Below are 13,376 nucleotides of genomic sequence, written 5' to 3'. Positions count from 1 at the left end.
ACACACACACACACACACACACACACACACACACACACACTCACACACGCACAACGAGATGAGCGACAGCCGGAACTTCATACATAGAAAGTCCACCCCCCCTCATTTCCTCCTTCGAACGCTCGCGCTTGATTTGGGACTAGTCCGCTGGCTCCGGGTCGATCGCGATTGATGTATTGGTCACCCCTACCTTTAAAGCTGACTAGCTTAGCGCTTAGCGCTGAGCACCGTTGTTTGCACACGGGCGATGATTCAGTTGTCATCTGATTGGTTGCCCTGTTTGTCAATCATAAGCGCTAAGCACCGTTGTTTGCGCATGAGCGGTGATTCAGTTGTCATCTGATTGGTTGCCCTGTATGTCAATCAAGTAACGGGCTTGATGATAGGCTTACGTAGTTAGTTCTGTGTATTTTGATAGGATGACATCGGAAATTCTGCTGTACTAGCGCCACCGCCGAGGCATTTTCGACGCTTGTCATGAGAAAGCCCGGGAGCCGCATTGAACCTGCCTAAGAGCCGCATGCGGCTCGCGAGCCGCGGGTTGGCCACCCCTGCTTTAGAGTGTGTTTTTTTTTTTCAATCCTCCCACCCTTTTCTGTGCATGTTCTCGCTCCTTATCCTGCAGAAATGTACTGATGACCACAGCCCAAAATAGAACCCGTATCAATTATGTAGCAAAAGGTCATCCTCTCTTCTTTGAATTATGTGGTGTGCCACAAATTAAGTCTGTCCGCTATCAGCTATCATGATTAATGGTTTGAGCTGGATGCAATGTCTTTACTTGAACATTAAATTCAATTATGACACACACACACACACACACACACACACACACACACATGCGCGTATAAATAGTTGCTCCCCCCACCCGAATATCCAAAGGCAGCCCAGTGGTCCAGTGGTTAGCGCGTCGACCTCACAGTGCAGAGGTCATGGGTTCGATCCAGGCTCCGGTCTCCCTGTGTGGAGTTTGCATGTTCTCCCCGGACATGCGTGGGTTTCCTCCCCCATTCCAAAAACATGCATGGCAGGCTGATTGAACACTCAAAATTGTCCCTAGGTGTGAGTGAGCACGGATGGTTGTTTGTCTAGTGTGCCCTGCGATTGGCTGCCAAACGGTTCAGCGTGTCCCCCGCCTACTCCCCGAAGACAGTTGAGATAGGCTCCAGCACGCCCCCGACCCTTGTGATGATAAAACGGTTCAGAAAATGGATGGATGGATGAATATCTAATGCCCTTGTATCAGCGCAAAGAAAAAAAACAAAAAGGGAGTTTTTGGAGTCATTAATGTACCGGTAATCGAAAGTGGTTACCATGAATCACAGCTGTTAGCACATAACAAATGAATAATGATTTAGGCTGAAAGAAAATGAAAACAGTAGTTGATTATGCTGCTAACATTATAGCCGGTACACTTTACAACCTCACAAAATTGTTTTGGCCCCTAAAAGCCACCATAATCCGAGGCCTTCACTTGAAAACCAAACTGACTAGTTTACCAATAAATGTTTTGTGTGTGTGTGTGTGTGTGTGTGTGTGTGTGTGTGTGTGTGTGTGTGTGTGTGTGTGTGTGTGTGTGTGTGTGTGTGTGTGTGTGTGTGTGTGCCGACGGCTGTCGTCAAGGCAAGTTTGAATTCATTTCAATTTACTGCCGAGCTCCTAATCACTGCAGATGCCTTTGAATAACAATGAAACTTGGTTATCCTTCAATTTAAAAAAAAGACACGATAGCCTGAGTTTTATTTCAAGTACGGTGCACTCAAGAGGGATCTTATTGGCTAATAAGTAATGATCCCCCTTGGCAATTTTTAAAACGATCTCCCCGAGATGTGCGGCCATGTTACATCAAACTCCTGTCGAAATTACCCATTTCTAAAGCAGCTTTTTTATTATTTTTACATTTTGAAGTGAAACTGCCCAGAGCGTAAACATGTTTGTCAGGATCAGTGCTTCCAAGCGGCAAAGTGTCATCTTGGTTGCCTCTCTTTTCTCAGCTTTTATTAGAAAAGCAATTGTTTCGTATGAGACCTTCTAGTCAGGCCTCAAAAAGGAGACAAGTGACACCTCCCGCCTTTTGTCAATAAACCTCACTCACACTGCATTGGGTTGTCCGATGCCCTGTGGAAGTCCATTGCTTGGCCGTCTATGCGTGATGATACTCCAAATATTACATAGCATAGTGGAAAAGAACCAGCACTCCGAGAGGGAAAGAGGTCTCAGGATAGAAAAGCTCCGCTGTCAGTTGTCATGCCTGCTAATTGCTTCTTTTCTCAAGGTTGTTTTTAGCACTTATGTGTCGGCAAGATAAGATTTTTCTCAGGTCTTATGAGGCAAATCAGATATTGTCTGTAAAAGTCGGCATTTTTCCACAGCACGGAGATGTGAAGTCGGTTATGCTTTCGTTTTTGTTTTATTTGGTGTAATTTCTTTTAAGACAGCGATGATTACTTTCAACAAAACAGGTGAAGTGGATGTCGGACATTTAACTTCACACTTGTGTGCCGCCTTTCCAGCATTGCTTTTTAAACAAAATATTGACATTTAAGGATCCCATAAAAGAACAGGACACCAATCACAAGAAGATGCACATTTTGTGTGGTTGAGTTGCTGAATAGTTAATACTTGATTCTCACCATCTTTCTGGCAGCCTCTAAAATGGCGATACTTAAAGGCTCAACGTTTGATACTGTGCTTATATTGGATCTCCTTCGAGCAGAATTTTGAAAACTTGACTGTACTGAGCAAAGGCACATCTTTTGCATGAGAAAAGTCTCAGTGCACACCAGCAAACGAAAAAGTGACAACATGGATATGTACCAAACATGATGAGCTTGTGACAATTTACTCACAAATACTACTTCGTCAATGTGAAATCTGGGCCAGTTTAGTTGAACTCAAAGCTATAAATCTGTTGTAGGAAATGCAACAGGTGGGTACACAAGTGAATTGGACTTTCAGCCATCTAATAGAACAGCATGTACTTGTGTTTGCCTGTCACTGACATGGCTGTATGATAATTAGAGGATATGATTCATAATTTTTCAAGTCATTCAGAACAATTTCTTTATGGTTGACAGTAAATGCATTAGTGTGGATGTACCCTATTAATTGTCCTCTGTGTGCATTGAGACACCAAGCCTGAATTCTACCAGATGATTCAAAGTAAATGAGATGTACAGTGTGTGTGTGTGTGTGTGTGTGTGTGTGTGTGTGTGTGTGTGTGTGTGTGTGTGTGTGTATCTAGAGATATAATTTTTTTCCATTTCATTCGTCAGGGTTTTGATTCGTGAGCTGAAACGGCTGGAGAACATCAGCCAGTCGCCATTCACCTCCCACATCACCAGCAGCCTCCAGGGCCTCTCCACCATCCACGCCTATGGAAGAAAGCGTGACTTCCTCCAAAGGTGAACTTATTAAATCATGTCTGCCAAGCAGGTTCTCTCTTACTTCTTTTATCCACACCTTCCCCCAGCGGAGATCCTTAAAGTTATCCTTTTATCTCTGCTGGTAGTATTTCTCCAATGTTTGTTAAGGGGCCGCCAAATCAAAGGAGGAAGCAGCCCAAAAGTCTTGACAAAAGATTTGCCCTCGGCGAGCAAGTATTAAAAAGAGTTTTTGCTTCTGTTTGGTAGGTATCAGGAATTGCTGGACAATAACCAGGCCTCCAACTACCTCTTTAGCTGTGCTATGCGTTGGCTGGCCGTGCGCCTCGACCTCATCAGCATCTCACTCATCACCGCCGTCGCTCTCCTCATTGTCTTCATGCACCAGCAGATACCTCCTGCCTACGCGGGCTTGGCCATATCCTACGCGGTGCAGGTTCGTGAGCCCTTACCTCACGCTGCAATCAAACAATATGACACTGAAGTCTTTTCTCACATGAGTATTGAGGTCTCACATTCCAGGGATATTCTTTATAGCTACTTTATACGAACTTGCTAAAGGCACAAACTTAGCCAAAAGTGCACTGCAGTCACATAGCAGCGTTGGTGAAACTAGTGCCTAATCACACAAGTTTCCTGCTTGTTCTTTAATTAAACTTGGCAAACTTGCCTTATTTTTCTGAATGAATCATTAGCTACATTATCTGCCCTATTCCTTCAAACAGTCAACATTTATTTATTGCAGATAGCCGACTGACATTGTAAAACCCACCAAGAACAACAACAATACAGTAGTGGGTGATTCTCAGAAAGTGCGATCGAGGAGTGTGACATGAAAAGCCCCAAATCCACTTGTTCAAAACCAGGCCGAAATTATATATGCTGGAAGTCAAATCTTCCTGCAATGTGCTCTGAATACATTAAGACAGTTCACTCACCCCTTTGTTAATTGTCGTAATTGATGCCATTGTGTCATATTCGAGTAATTGGTACCTTTTTACACCAAGCATTCAGCACTCGAGTAAAAAAATTAATAAAGTAATTATTTTTTATTACATTTGAACAGCTTCACTACCTTCATACAAATGCATTTAGTTGAAAATCTGGTACGAATGACCAACTGTTTGTTGAAAATTAACTGAATGATGAACAATGGCCGTCATTTAAGCAGCATTACTTCTGAGGCACGGTAGACATCAACAAATGATCAACTTTCACTTCGAAAAATATGTAATGCCTGCAGATAAATTGTGCGCCATTCAAATCCTGCTGAATCACGAGCAAGAATACACTAAAGAAAGAGTTAGCGACGAGCCTGAATATTCATTTATTTAACCAATAAAAAGAACACACAGCTTACCTGCTGGTCGTTGTAGAATTATAAGAAAGGCTTTTTAAAATGTTAACATTGTATTTTGCAGCAAACGTTGAACTTCCCGTTCAACTTAGTATAGTTGTTCCGATGGAAGTAGACAGTAAATTACAGTACAAGATCATGAATAGCACCTTGTAGAAAAACAGTTTAACCTTTTTTTCTGTCGACCAATGTTCCCTCTAAACTGCATGCTCAGCAATTGTGCACTTCTCTCACCCTCTCAACGCGTACGGTGACGCTGGTGCGCACCACGCACACACGTTACATTTCTACACTTATTCCTTCATTTCCTCCCCACTTTAATCGACCAACAACACACCACACCATTTCCACTTCCCTTTCAATATCACTAGACTCGACTGAGTAGAGTGACTTTCAAAGTGGGTCGGCAGTTTGACCGACTGGGCCACACTTTGTAACAGTCCATTATTATACTGTAGTATGGTATCACGCCACATAGTGGCGTCTCTTTAATTACCGTTGTCAGTTGGTCACCTTTTCCTTAAACTTCCGGAGAACACTTTGTTTTTGTTTTGTTTTCATGAACTCGGTTGGGTGTACCCGACCGCTGTGCTCATGAGTAGAGTGTGGTCAAGCTGAGGAATTGTTGTTTTGTTGAGAGTAAACAGCTGTTTGTGGAAACTCAAGAAGTCTTTGCTCCTTCGGCTGTCCGGCAACACATGCCCAGGGCTGTTTTCCTCCTCGGCTCACCACATGTTACAACTTTCTGAAAACCACCCCAGTACTTGCACCCTTGCCTGATTGTACATTCACATGCAACTCAGTTACTGTACTCTATCTTGATTAATTGATGCGTAGCTGGCGTGTGTTTCGTAATAATTAAGGCAGCAGCGTGTCAGTCGTTAACCTTCCACCTCTCTCTCTCTCTCTCTCTCTCTCTCTCTCTCTCTCTCTCTCTCTCTCTCTTTCTCTCTCTCCTTTTCTTCCTCTTCACTGCTTCATCTCACCTGCAGTTAACGGGCTTGTTTCAGTTCACTGTCAGGCTCCTCACAGAGACGGAAGCTCGCTTCACATCAGTAGAGCGGATTAATCATTATATAAAAGTAAGTGACAAGTATGCTGATGTACCCTGGTAGTCAAAGCTGTCAGATTCCTGGCATGTCCTGCCATACCTGTAATGGTTTTCGAGGTCATGTTTATTTGTTGTGTGTTGGCAGAAGTACACACTCAACACTCAGCACCTTGCCTGTTATAAAAAATGTTTATTTGACATGACTCAATTTGTAAAAATTGTCAAAGTTAATCAGTGGCCATGTGCGTCAACTATTATTGTAAAACAGGGGTCACCAACGTGGTGCCCGTGGGCACCAGGAAGCCCTCAAGGACTACATGAGTAGCATGCGGACCTATTCCAAAAATAGCTCACCAGTGATGAGACACTGTGACACTCTGGAAACAAATTTGCACAAATCACCTTAAATTATTTTGTTGATGTATATTATGGGCGGCCCGGTGGTCGAGTGGTTAGCGCATCGTCCTCACAGTGCAGAGGTACCGGGTTCAATTCCAGCTCCAGCCTCCCTGTGTGGAGTTTGCATGTTCTCCCCGGGCCTGCCTGAGTTTTCCCCGGGTACTCCGGTTTCCTCCCACATTCCAAAAACATGCATGGCAGGCTGATTGAACACTCCAAATTGTCCCGCGGTGTGAGTGTGAGCGCGGATGGTTGTTCGTCATGTGTGCCCTGCGATTGGCTGGCAACCGGTTCAGGGTGTCCCCCGCCTACTGCCCGAAGACAGCTGGGATAGGCTCCAGCAACCCTCGCGACCCTTGTGAGGATAAAGCGATTGAAAAATGGATGGATAATGTATCATATTAATAATAATCGGACGGTTGGATTAAAGAACAGATCATGACTTCTTATTCCTCTCAGTCTCTAGAAAGTGAAGCACCATGCAAAAGCCTGTCAAATGCTCCCGCCCTCTCCTGGCCTGAGCAAGGGAAGATCACATTTCACAATGTGGACATGCGCTACCGTGATGGCTTGCCATTGGTGCTGAAGGGTCTGTCCTTCACCATCCAACCAGAAGAGACCATCGGCATCGTGGGCCGCACCGGATCAGGTTGTTACCCCACAGCATTCATTTTTTTTAAATCAATCTCTGCCATCTCATTGACACCTCCGCCTCCACAGGGAAGTCCTCTCTGGGTCTGGCTTTATTTAGACTAGTGGAGCTGGCGAGAGGCTCCATCACCATTGACGGAGTCAATATTGCCCGAATCGGCTTGGATGACCTGCGGAGCAAACTAGCAATCATCCCTCAAGAGCCTGTGCTCTTCATTGGCACTGTCAGGTGATTCACTCTGAAATATTTGCTCGAGCAAAGTTCAAGCTTTGCTATCTGATGAAAATTGATTTTAGTCCATGGAGGTCCTCGGGTAACAAGTGTCCTTTTCATTTCAACACCATTTCAAACGGCATACAAAGAACTTGTTTGTGCAGCAGTGTAAGAATATGTGCTATTTGCTATTTTTGTTCTCAGGCAAAAACAATAAAAGTATTGCTTTAACACCATCTTGTGGCGACTATCAGCAATTGCAAACCTTTTTTGGGCTTGTCAATTATTCGTGGATTTTCACTGTACATGGCAGAGCTCGGTCCCGATTTATGTCCTATCTAGCCAATTGCAGAGCAATAGCCAAACAGTCATTCATAAGCATATTTTTGGAACAGAACAGGAGGACTGCAAATTTGAACCTTGAACCTCAGAATTGCCCGAGCATAATACCATCCTGTATTCATAATGTGATTGGAAAAGCTTACAAACTCTGAGTGTCTAATGGCCGTTTATTTGTGCCACAGGACCAATTTAGACCCATGGGATCAGTACTCAGACTCGCAGATCTGGGAAGCGCTGGAGAAGACCCATATTAAAGAGATGGTAGGTTATGACCATATTCCCACGTTTTACACCATGCAAAACGTGGGAATAAAGCAAATGAGCCTCCATTGACACTCTGATTATGACCCTCCTTCAGGTGAGTCAGCTGCCTCACTCCCTCCACTCTGAGGTGATGGAGAACGGTGAGAACTTCTCGGTGGGCGAGCGCCAGCTCCTCTGCGTGGCCAGAGCGCTGCTGCGCAACAGCAAGGTGCCGATTGTGGTATTCCACATTTACCGCTGGACCACTGCTTGGAACGGATAGCTCAAGGGGCCAGTTTATATTCGTTCATAATTTAAAATAACACATTTTCATATGCTGAGGACCGTAGTAAGAGAGCAGCTGGCATGGGACAACATTGCCCCCTCGTGGCGTGCATTATAACTGCAGCTATAGATTGAGAAGTGCAATATTTTCCCAAATTTAAAACAGTTCCAAGGTGTCCCAATAAAAAAAGCTCTTCGGTCAAAAAATAGAAAGGATAAAGGAAAGGATAGATACAGCATATCAGTCATAATGGTTCAAACCATGCCCTTTTCAGGGTGTGGTTCTTTTTCATGCAAATGTATCGCTTTATCATGATAAGCAGGTAACATGTATCGCATCCACAACGCTATACAGGGTACAGTACATATACACTTCAGATATTGTCATTATATTACATTTACAATTTTTTTCAAAATCTTTTTCTTCCTGACCTCATGCCTTCCTTTCTCCCCTCCTTCAGTTGTTCCTGACTGCTCTCCCCAGGTTGATTTTTGTTCATGCTTACATCTTTCCTTTTTTTTGCTTAAACCTACCGACCGGTACTATTGTGCCTACCTTCATCCTTTCCATTTCGGATCCTTTTATGCGTCCTTACATCTTTCCTTCTTCCCTTTTCTTTCTTTCCTTCAGGCCGTTTTTTTTTATCATGCATCCTTCCATCCTTCCCTTTCTTCAACCTACTTTTGTTTTCCTTCATTCTCTTCCTGTTTCTTTCTTTACCTCCCTGCGTCCACTTCAGACCATGTTCTTCTTTCCATCCTAACCTCCTCTATTCCATTGTTCAGCCTTTCATTGCTTTCCCCAGACCCATTTTTTTTTATATCCTTCCGAAGCCTTACTTTGCTAAAAACTACTTTCTGCCTTCCCTTATTACCTGTTCAATACAACTTTAGAATCCATTTTATTCCTCAAATTATTTGCTATTATTCACAGTACATGTAAAAACCAATAAATGTAGTTTTGTGTGTGTGTGTTTTATATATATATATATATATATATATATATATAAAGCCACTAGCAGCAACTCTGGTGACTTTTTGTGGTGTTATTGGGAACTTCTGGCTAGAAACACTTACACTCTCTCCAGAATAAATGTTCAACCCAGAGAAAATGTTCAACCCTCCTTGTCCAGGCTGCAAATGAATGGCATTTGTGCAATGCCACCACCAGCTGATTTAACCATACACTTTACAACCATGACTATGGCCATCCCTTGAAAATGGCTCTGAGTCTTGGCCCATCCTCTCTGATCCAAACCAAGCAAATAAAATATTTTAATTTGGTTTGAAGATTTGTTTACAAGCAATTAAAATATCCCCTTTAATATGCCACAAATATGTGCCGCATTGTCTCAGATCCTCGTGCTCGACGAGGCAACAGCGGCCATCGACACCGAGACCGACGGCCTCATCCAGGAGACCATTCGCTGTGAATTTGCCAGCTGCACGCGCCTCATCATCGCCCATCGTCTCAACACCGTGATGAACTGCAACAAGGTCATGGTCATGGACAACGGCCAGGTGCGGCACCACTTCCAAAGCCATTAGCACGTTGAATAGATCTGATGGCATTGTACACTTCCATCCATTATCACATTTTCAAGCAGACCGGATGCTAATCATGGCGCGAATTAGACTTTTTCAAGGAGCTGAAAAGATCATCAGTGGACAGTGGAATGGCCGAAAATGCTGCAATTTGAAATTGAACCAAAATCTTCTAAAAAAATATTCCTTAAAAGTCAAACAAAATTTCATTATGATTTGAAATGTATGAGATTTAGCTCGGTTGGTATCTATAACATAACACCTTTGCTTTTTTTTTTCCACTAAGGCAGTGAAGAAAAAGTGTTGCAATAACTGCAGAAATGGAACCTCACAGAAATGAATCTGCACACATGTACCTTTGTATCTGACCAGTTCCTTTTGCACAGATGCATTACAGCATACTATGAATGAAAAAAAAAAGAAATTATTCCCATTTGGACAATACTATGTTGCTGCCCAACATAAAATGGTATCTCACACCTTACCGCAACAGCTAATACAGTAAAGGGTTTGGTGTTAGCTAAATCTGAAATTCGAACATCAAATCAGAAAACCGATTTGGATGATTTTGCTGTGCAGTGAAACATTAAGGCAGAAAGAAAGCCACCCTCTTTTTTGTTAGTCTCCCAAAGCATGTTTACACCTTTAATAAGTTATTTCTGTGTGTCGTGTCACCTGACGAATGGAGATCCAATATCTGCTCCCAGTGTTGCTTTTGTCTAGGCCCTTGTCGAATCCCGGCGGAAGTTATTTGGCTTTGTTGTTGCTTTAGTTCTCTTTCCTGGTCAAAGAACCGCCTCCGGCTTTGCAAGACTGATGAGTAAGAGAGGATAGAATAAAAAAACATGTTGCAGGTCGGAAAACAATACAGCGATCATAGTTGTCCCTGTGAAGAGTAACATGCAAAAATTAAGTAGATTTGTGTTAATCCTTATTTATGTATGTGAGCATCTGCTTGGTCTAATTAATATATCACGAATATTTATTATATTAATAATTATTTTTTCTAAGGAGCATTAGTCATTTCCATTTTTTGGCCCATTCTACGTGGCCACTGGTTTAACCGAATGGTTTCACTCTTTGAAAAAGATGACTAAGCATCTTGATGAACATATAGCCTGATATTGCTTCGTTAACACACTTTTCATGATAGTTTTCCTATTTGCATTCACCAAAGACGCCTTTGGGGCCCTATTTTCATGCCCAGCGCAAGTCTATTGGTAAGCGCAGTCTAGCTGTGCACATGAGTGGAGTTTTCTTTGTTTTGGTATTTTCATAGGCAGGCACAGTTAGAAATAGTTATATTTGCGCCATTGTGGAAGGGAACACAGCCGACTTGTTTTGCCATCCAATGGAAGGGGCTCTACTCATCCCCTCCAGTTCCCTCACCTTTTTTGAGCCAATGCATATATTTTGGATTCGAAAAGTCTCAAGGCACACCATCAAACAAAAATGTCGCAAAACATATACATACTGAAATAATAAAGTTCTTGTCTCAATTAACTCAAATTTACTCATTACCGACTATCGCTCATTTGTGTATGTATGATACTCTCTGCCATCGAGTGGAAGAGCAATTATTCTGCCAGTCATTATCCGGCGCTGGCACAGCTAGATAAACAACGATCCAATATGTGTATAAATTGAATCAATTTTCGACCAGTGATGTAAAATTGCTTCATACATTGAGTCGATGGAACTGTTTTGTCTTTACATTCTGGTTCATATTTTTATTTTTATTTTCATCTTTCTTGTTTTTAGATTTTGGAGTTTGACCATCCCCTTGCCTTGCTTTCAAACGAAAACTCCAGATTCAGAGCCATGATCGAGGTGTCCGAAAACCAAAGCAAATGAAAGCTCGGAAAATATGCATGCTATGCACAAAAGAACTGCAACAAATTAACCCTCATGCGGGGTTTAAAATAAATGCAGACGGTAGGTTGTAGTAGCAATGACAATTGAACTGATGGCAAAAACCAAAGATCCTGGGACCATGGTTTTTTGAACACCACCACACAATACAAAGGACTGCTTTACTTCCACAATACCTGCAAGCCAAATGAAACACTGCAAATGAAACAGAGTGAGAACTCTGTTTATGGCACTTTATTGAATTTATGTTGACATGTTTCTTTTTGGACGCCACTGAGTTCTTTTCACAGTGTAGGAAATTACCCTCAGAGTTAATGATGTCAGTTATGATTTTTTTTTTCCAGTTTAGTGAGAGTGAAATTCTATATTCAGGAACCATGTTTATGATGCACTTAAGTCACGTTCAAGGTTTTATTTAGCTGTTTTAATATGTGCCTAGAGCTGTGCAAATGTACATGTTGCAATTAGCCATGTCGTTGAACACTGCATATCGGTACTGTTATGCTGAAACTGTTCCTCTTATTTAATCTAGATGCTGGAATTCGAATTATGCACCTATTGTTTTTAAAGCCACGGTCGGTACAGTGTGTTTATCTGGAGCTAAGTCAATACGTGTCTTCACAAAAGCTGAGGATTGTTGTTGTCTGCCTTATACTGTATAATCGCGCTAAACAATCACGATGAGTGCAATATGTTTTTGATTGCATTGCTGCATTTTCCAGGTTGCCTTTTGTACACAGTTTAACTTCCAGTGTGTACTTTTTTTTTAATGGTTGAGTCTATTTAGAGGAATTGTTTTGTTTTGTTTTCCAATAAAAGTTGTATTGTCACTGTATTTGATTTTTTTTTTGTATGTAATATACCTTACTTTAATTGCTTGTTGCTGCACATACAGACACTAGATGTATTTTTGCCAAAGCCTCTAAAGTTCCTAAAGTATGGCTTATAAATTGGGCACACCGCTGAAAAGGGTATTGTTTATAATACGGCTGAATTTGCATGATTAAAAAAATAAAGAAGAATCAAACCATTGTCTCTGCTCTGGAACGTTGTGGAACGCGACTTGCCCCACTTCTACTCTGACCTGGAAATGGATTCTACTTTCTCTTGCATCTTTCTTGTGCCTACACAGACAGTAACTACATTTTTGAACCGTAAGATGCTTGTGGAGGCTCTCAGTCGTACAGGAAAGTTCCATCGTAGAAAGGGTTCTGTCAGTCGTCATCTGTACCTGTGGGTAAAAAACAAAAAAGGACGTTTCACTTCTCTCACAGAAGCTTCGTCAGCGGTAGACAACCCTGAAGTCTCCGTGAAGACTCCGGGAAATTGCTCTGCGCTAAAAAGCTGATGGGTATCGTTAGTCACGCCCCTATGGTGAAGAGGCCCATTGATTTCTAAATTCCCTATCGTTGGGTCTTGATTAGGCGTATTGTTTGGGCTAGGGCTGAATAGCTACTTTCAATAAGCCTGATCAGCATGTCTATGTCCCTTACTGGTCAACAAGTTATTGTAAATAGGAGACAGGTTAAATCTGATACCTCCTTCACGGTTCAGAGAGGGTGAAAATTTTTTTAACAAAAATCGCTTCCTTTACTCCCCTTTCAAACCATCTCTTTTCTGTTCCTAGGATTTTTACTTGTTCATCTTCAATTGTGTGGTTTGTTTCTTCTAAGTGTGCGTATACTGCACTTTTGTTGTCATTGTTTTTCCATTTGTGTTGATAAAGTCTTTTCTTGAGTGTTTGTTTTGGTTTCTCCGATGATGATCTTCCTTGCACTCACTTTCTTGGCAACGGATGGAATAAATCAGATTGGATTTTTGGGTGTTGGGAACCCGGTCTTTGGGGTGTACTAGTTTTTGTCTCAATGTGTTTATCGGTTTAAAATAAACAGGAATATCATGTTGTAGAAATATTCTTTGTATTTTCTCTGAGAGGCCGGCAATATAAGGTACACAAACACCCCTTCTCTTCTTTTCTCTCTGTTGGTTGGTTTCCTCTCTGTTTGTTTTAATTTTCCTAACTTTGCCAAAGGC

General features: G+C 42.1%; 1 protein-coding gene across 1 annotated transcript in view; it reads left to right on the top strand.

The window, feature by feature from the left end:
- wu:fb13g09 (multidrug resistance-associated protein 5) overlaps positions 1 to 12,354 on the top strand; it is a 41,824-nt gene extending 29,470 nt beyond the window's left edge. The window contains exons 21-29 of the mRNA XM_019870031.1: positions 3,276 to 3,404; positions 3,633 to 3,819; positions 5,733 to 5,822; positions 6,650 to 6,839; positions 6,911 to 7,070; positions 7,580 to 7,658; positions 7,756 to 7,869; positions 9,282 to 9,446; positions 11,232 to 12,354. Of these exons, the coding sequence (XP_019725590.1) occupies positions 3,276 to 3,404; positions 3,633 to 3,819; positions 5,733 to 5,822; positions 6,650 to 6,839; positions 6,911 to 7,070; positions 7,580 to 7,658; positions 7,756 to 7,869; positions 9,282 to 9,446; positions 11,232 to 11,324 (1,207 nt within the window). The 3' untranslated portion in view covers positions 11,325 to 12,354. The remainder of the gene's footprint in view (positions 1 to 3,275; positions 3,405 to 3,632; positions 3,820 to 5,732; positions 5,823 to 6,649; positions 6,840 to 6,910; positions 7,071 to 7,579; positions 7,659 to 7,755; positions 7,870 to 9,281; positions 9,447 to 11,231) is intronic.
- Positions 12,355 to 13,376: the final 1,022 nt, after the last annotated feature.

This window comes from Hippocampus comes, unplaced genomic scaffold, assembly GCF_001891065.2.
Source record: "Hippocampus comes isolate QL1 unplaced genomic scaffold, H_comes_QL1_v1.1 scaffold9, whole genome shotgun sequence".
In the NCBI taxonomy this organism is placed as follows: domain Eukaryota; kingdom Metazoa; phylum Chordata; class Actinopteri; order Syngnathiformes; family Syngnathidae; genus Hippocampus; species Hippocampus comes.
The sequence above is the reverse complement of the archived record's forward strand: the minus strand, read 5'-3'. Positions and strand labels throughout refer to the sequence as shown.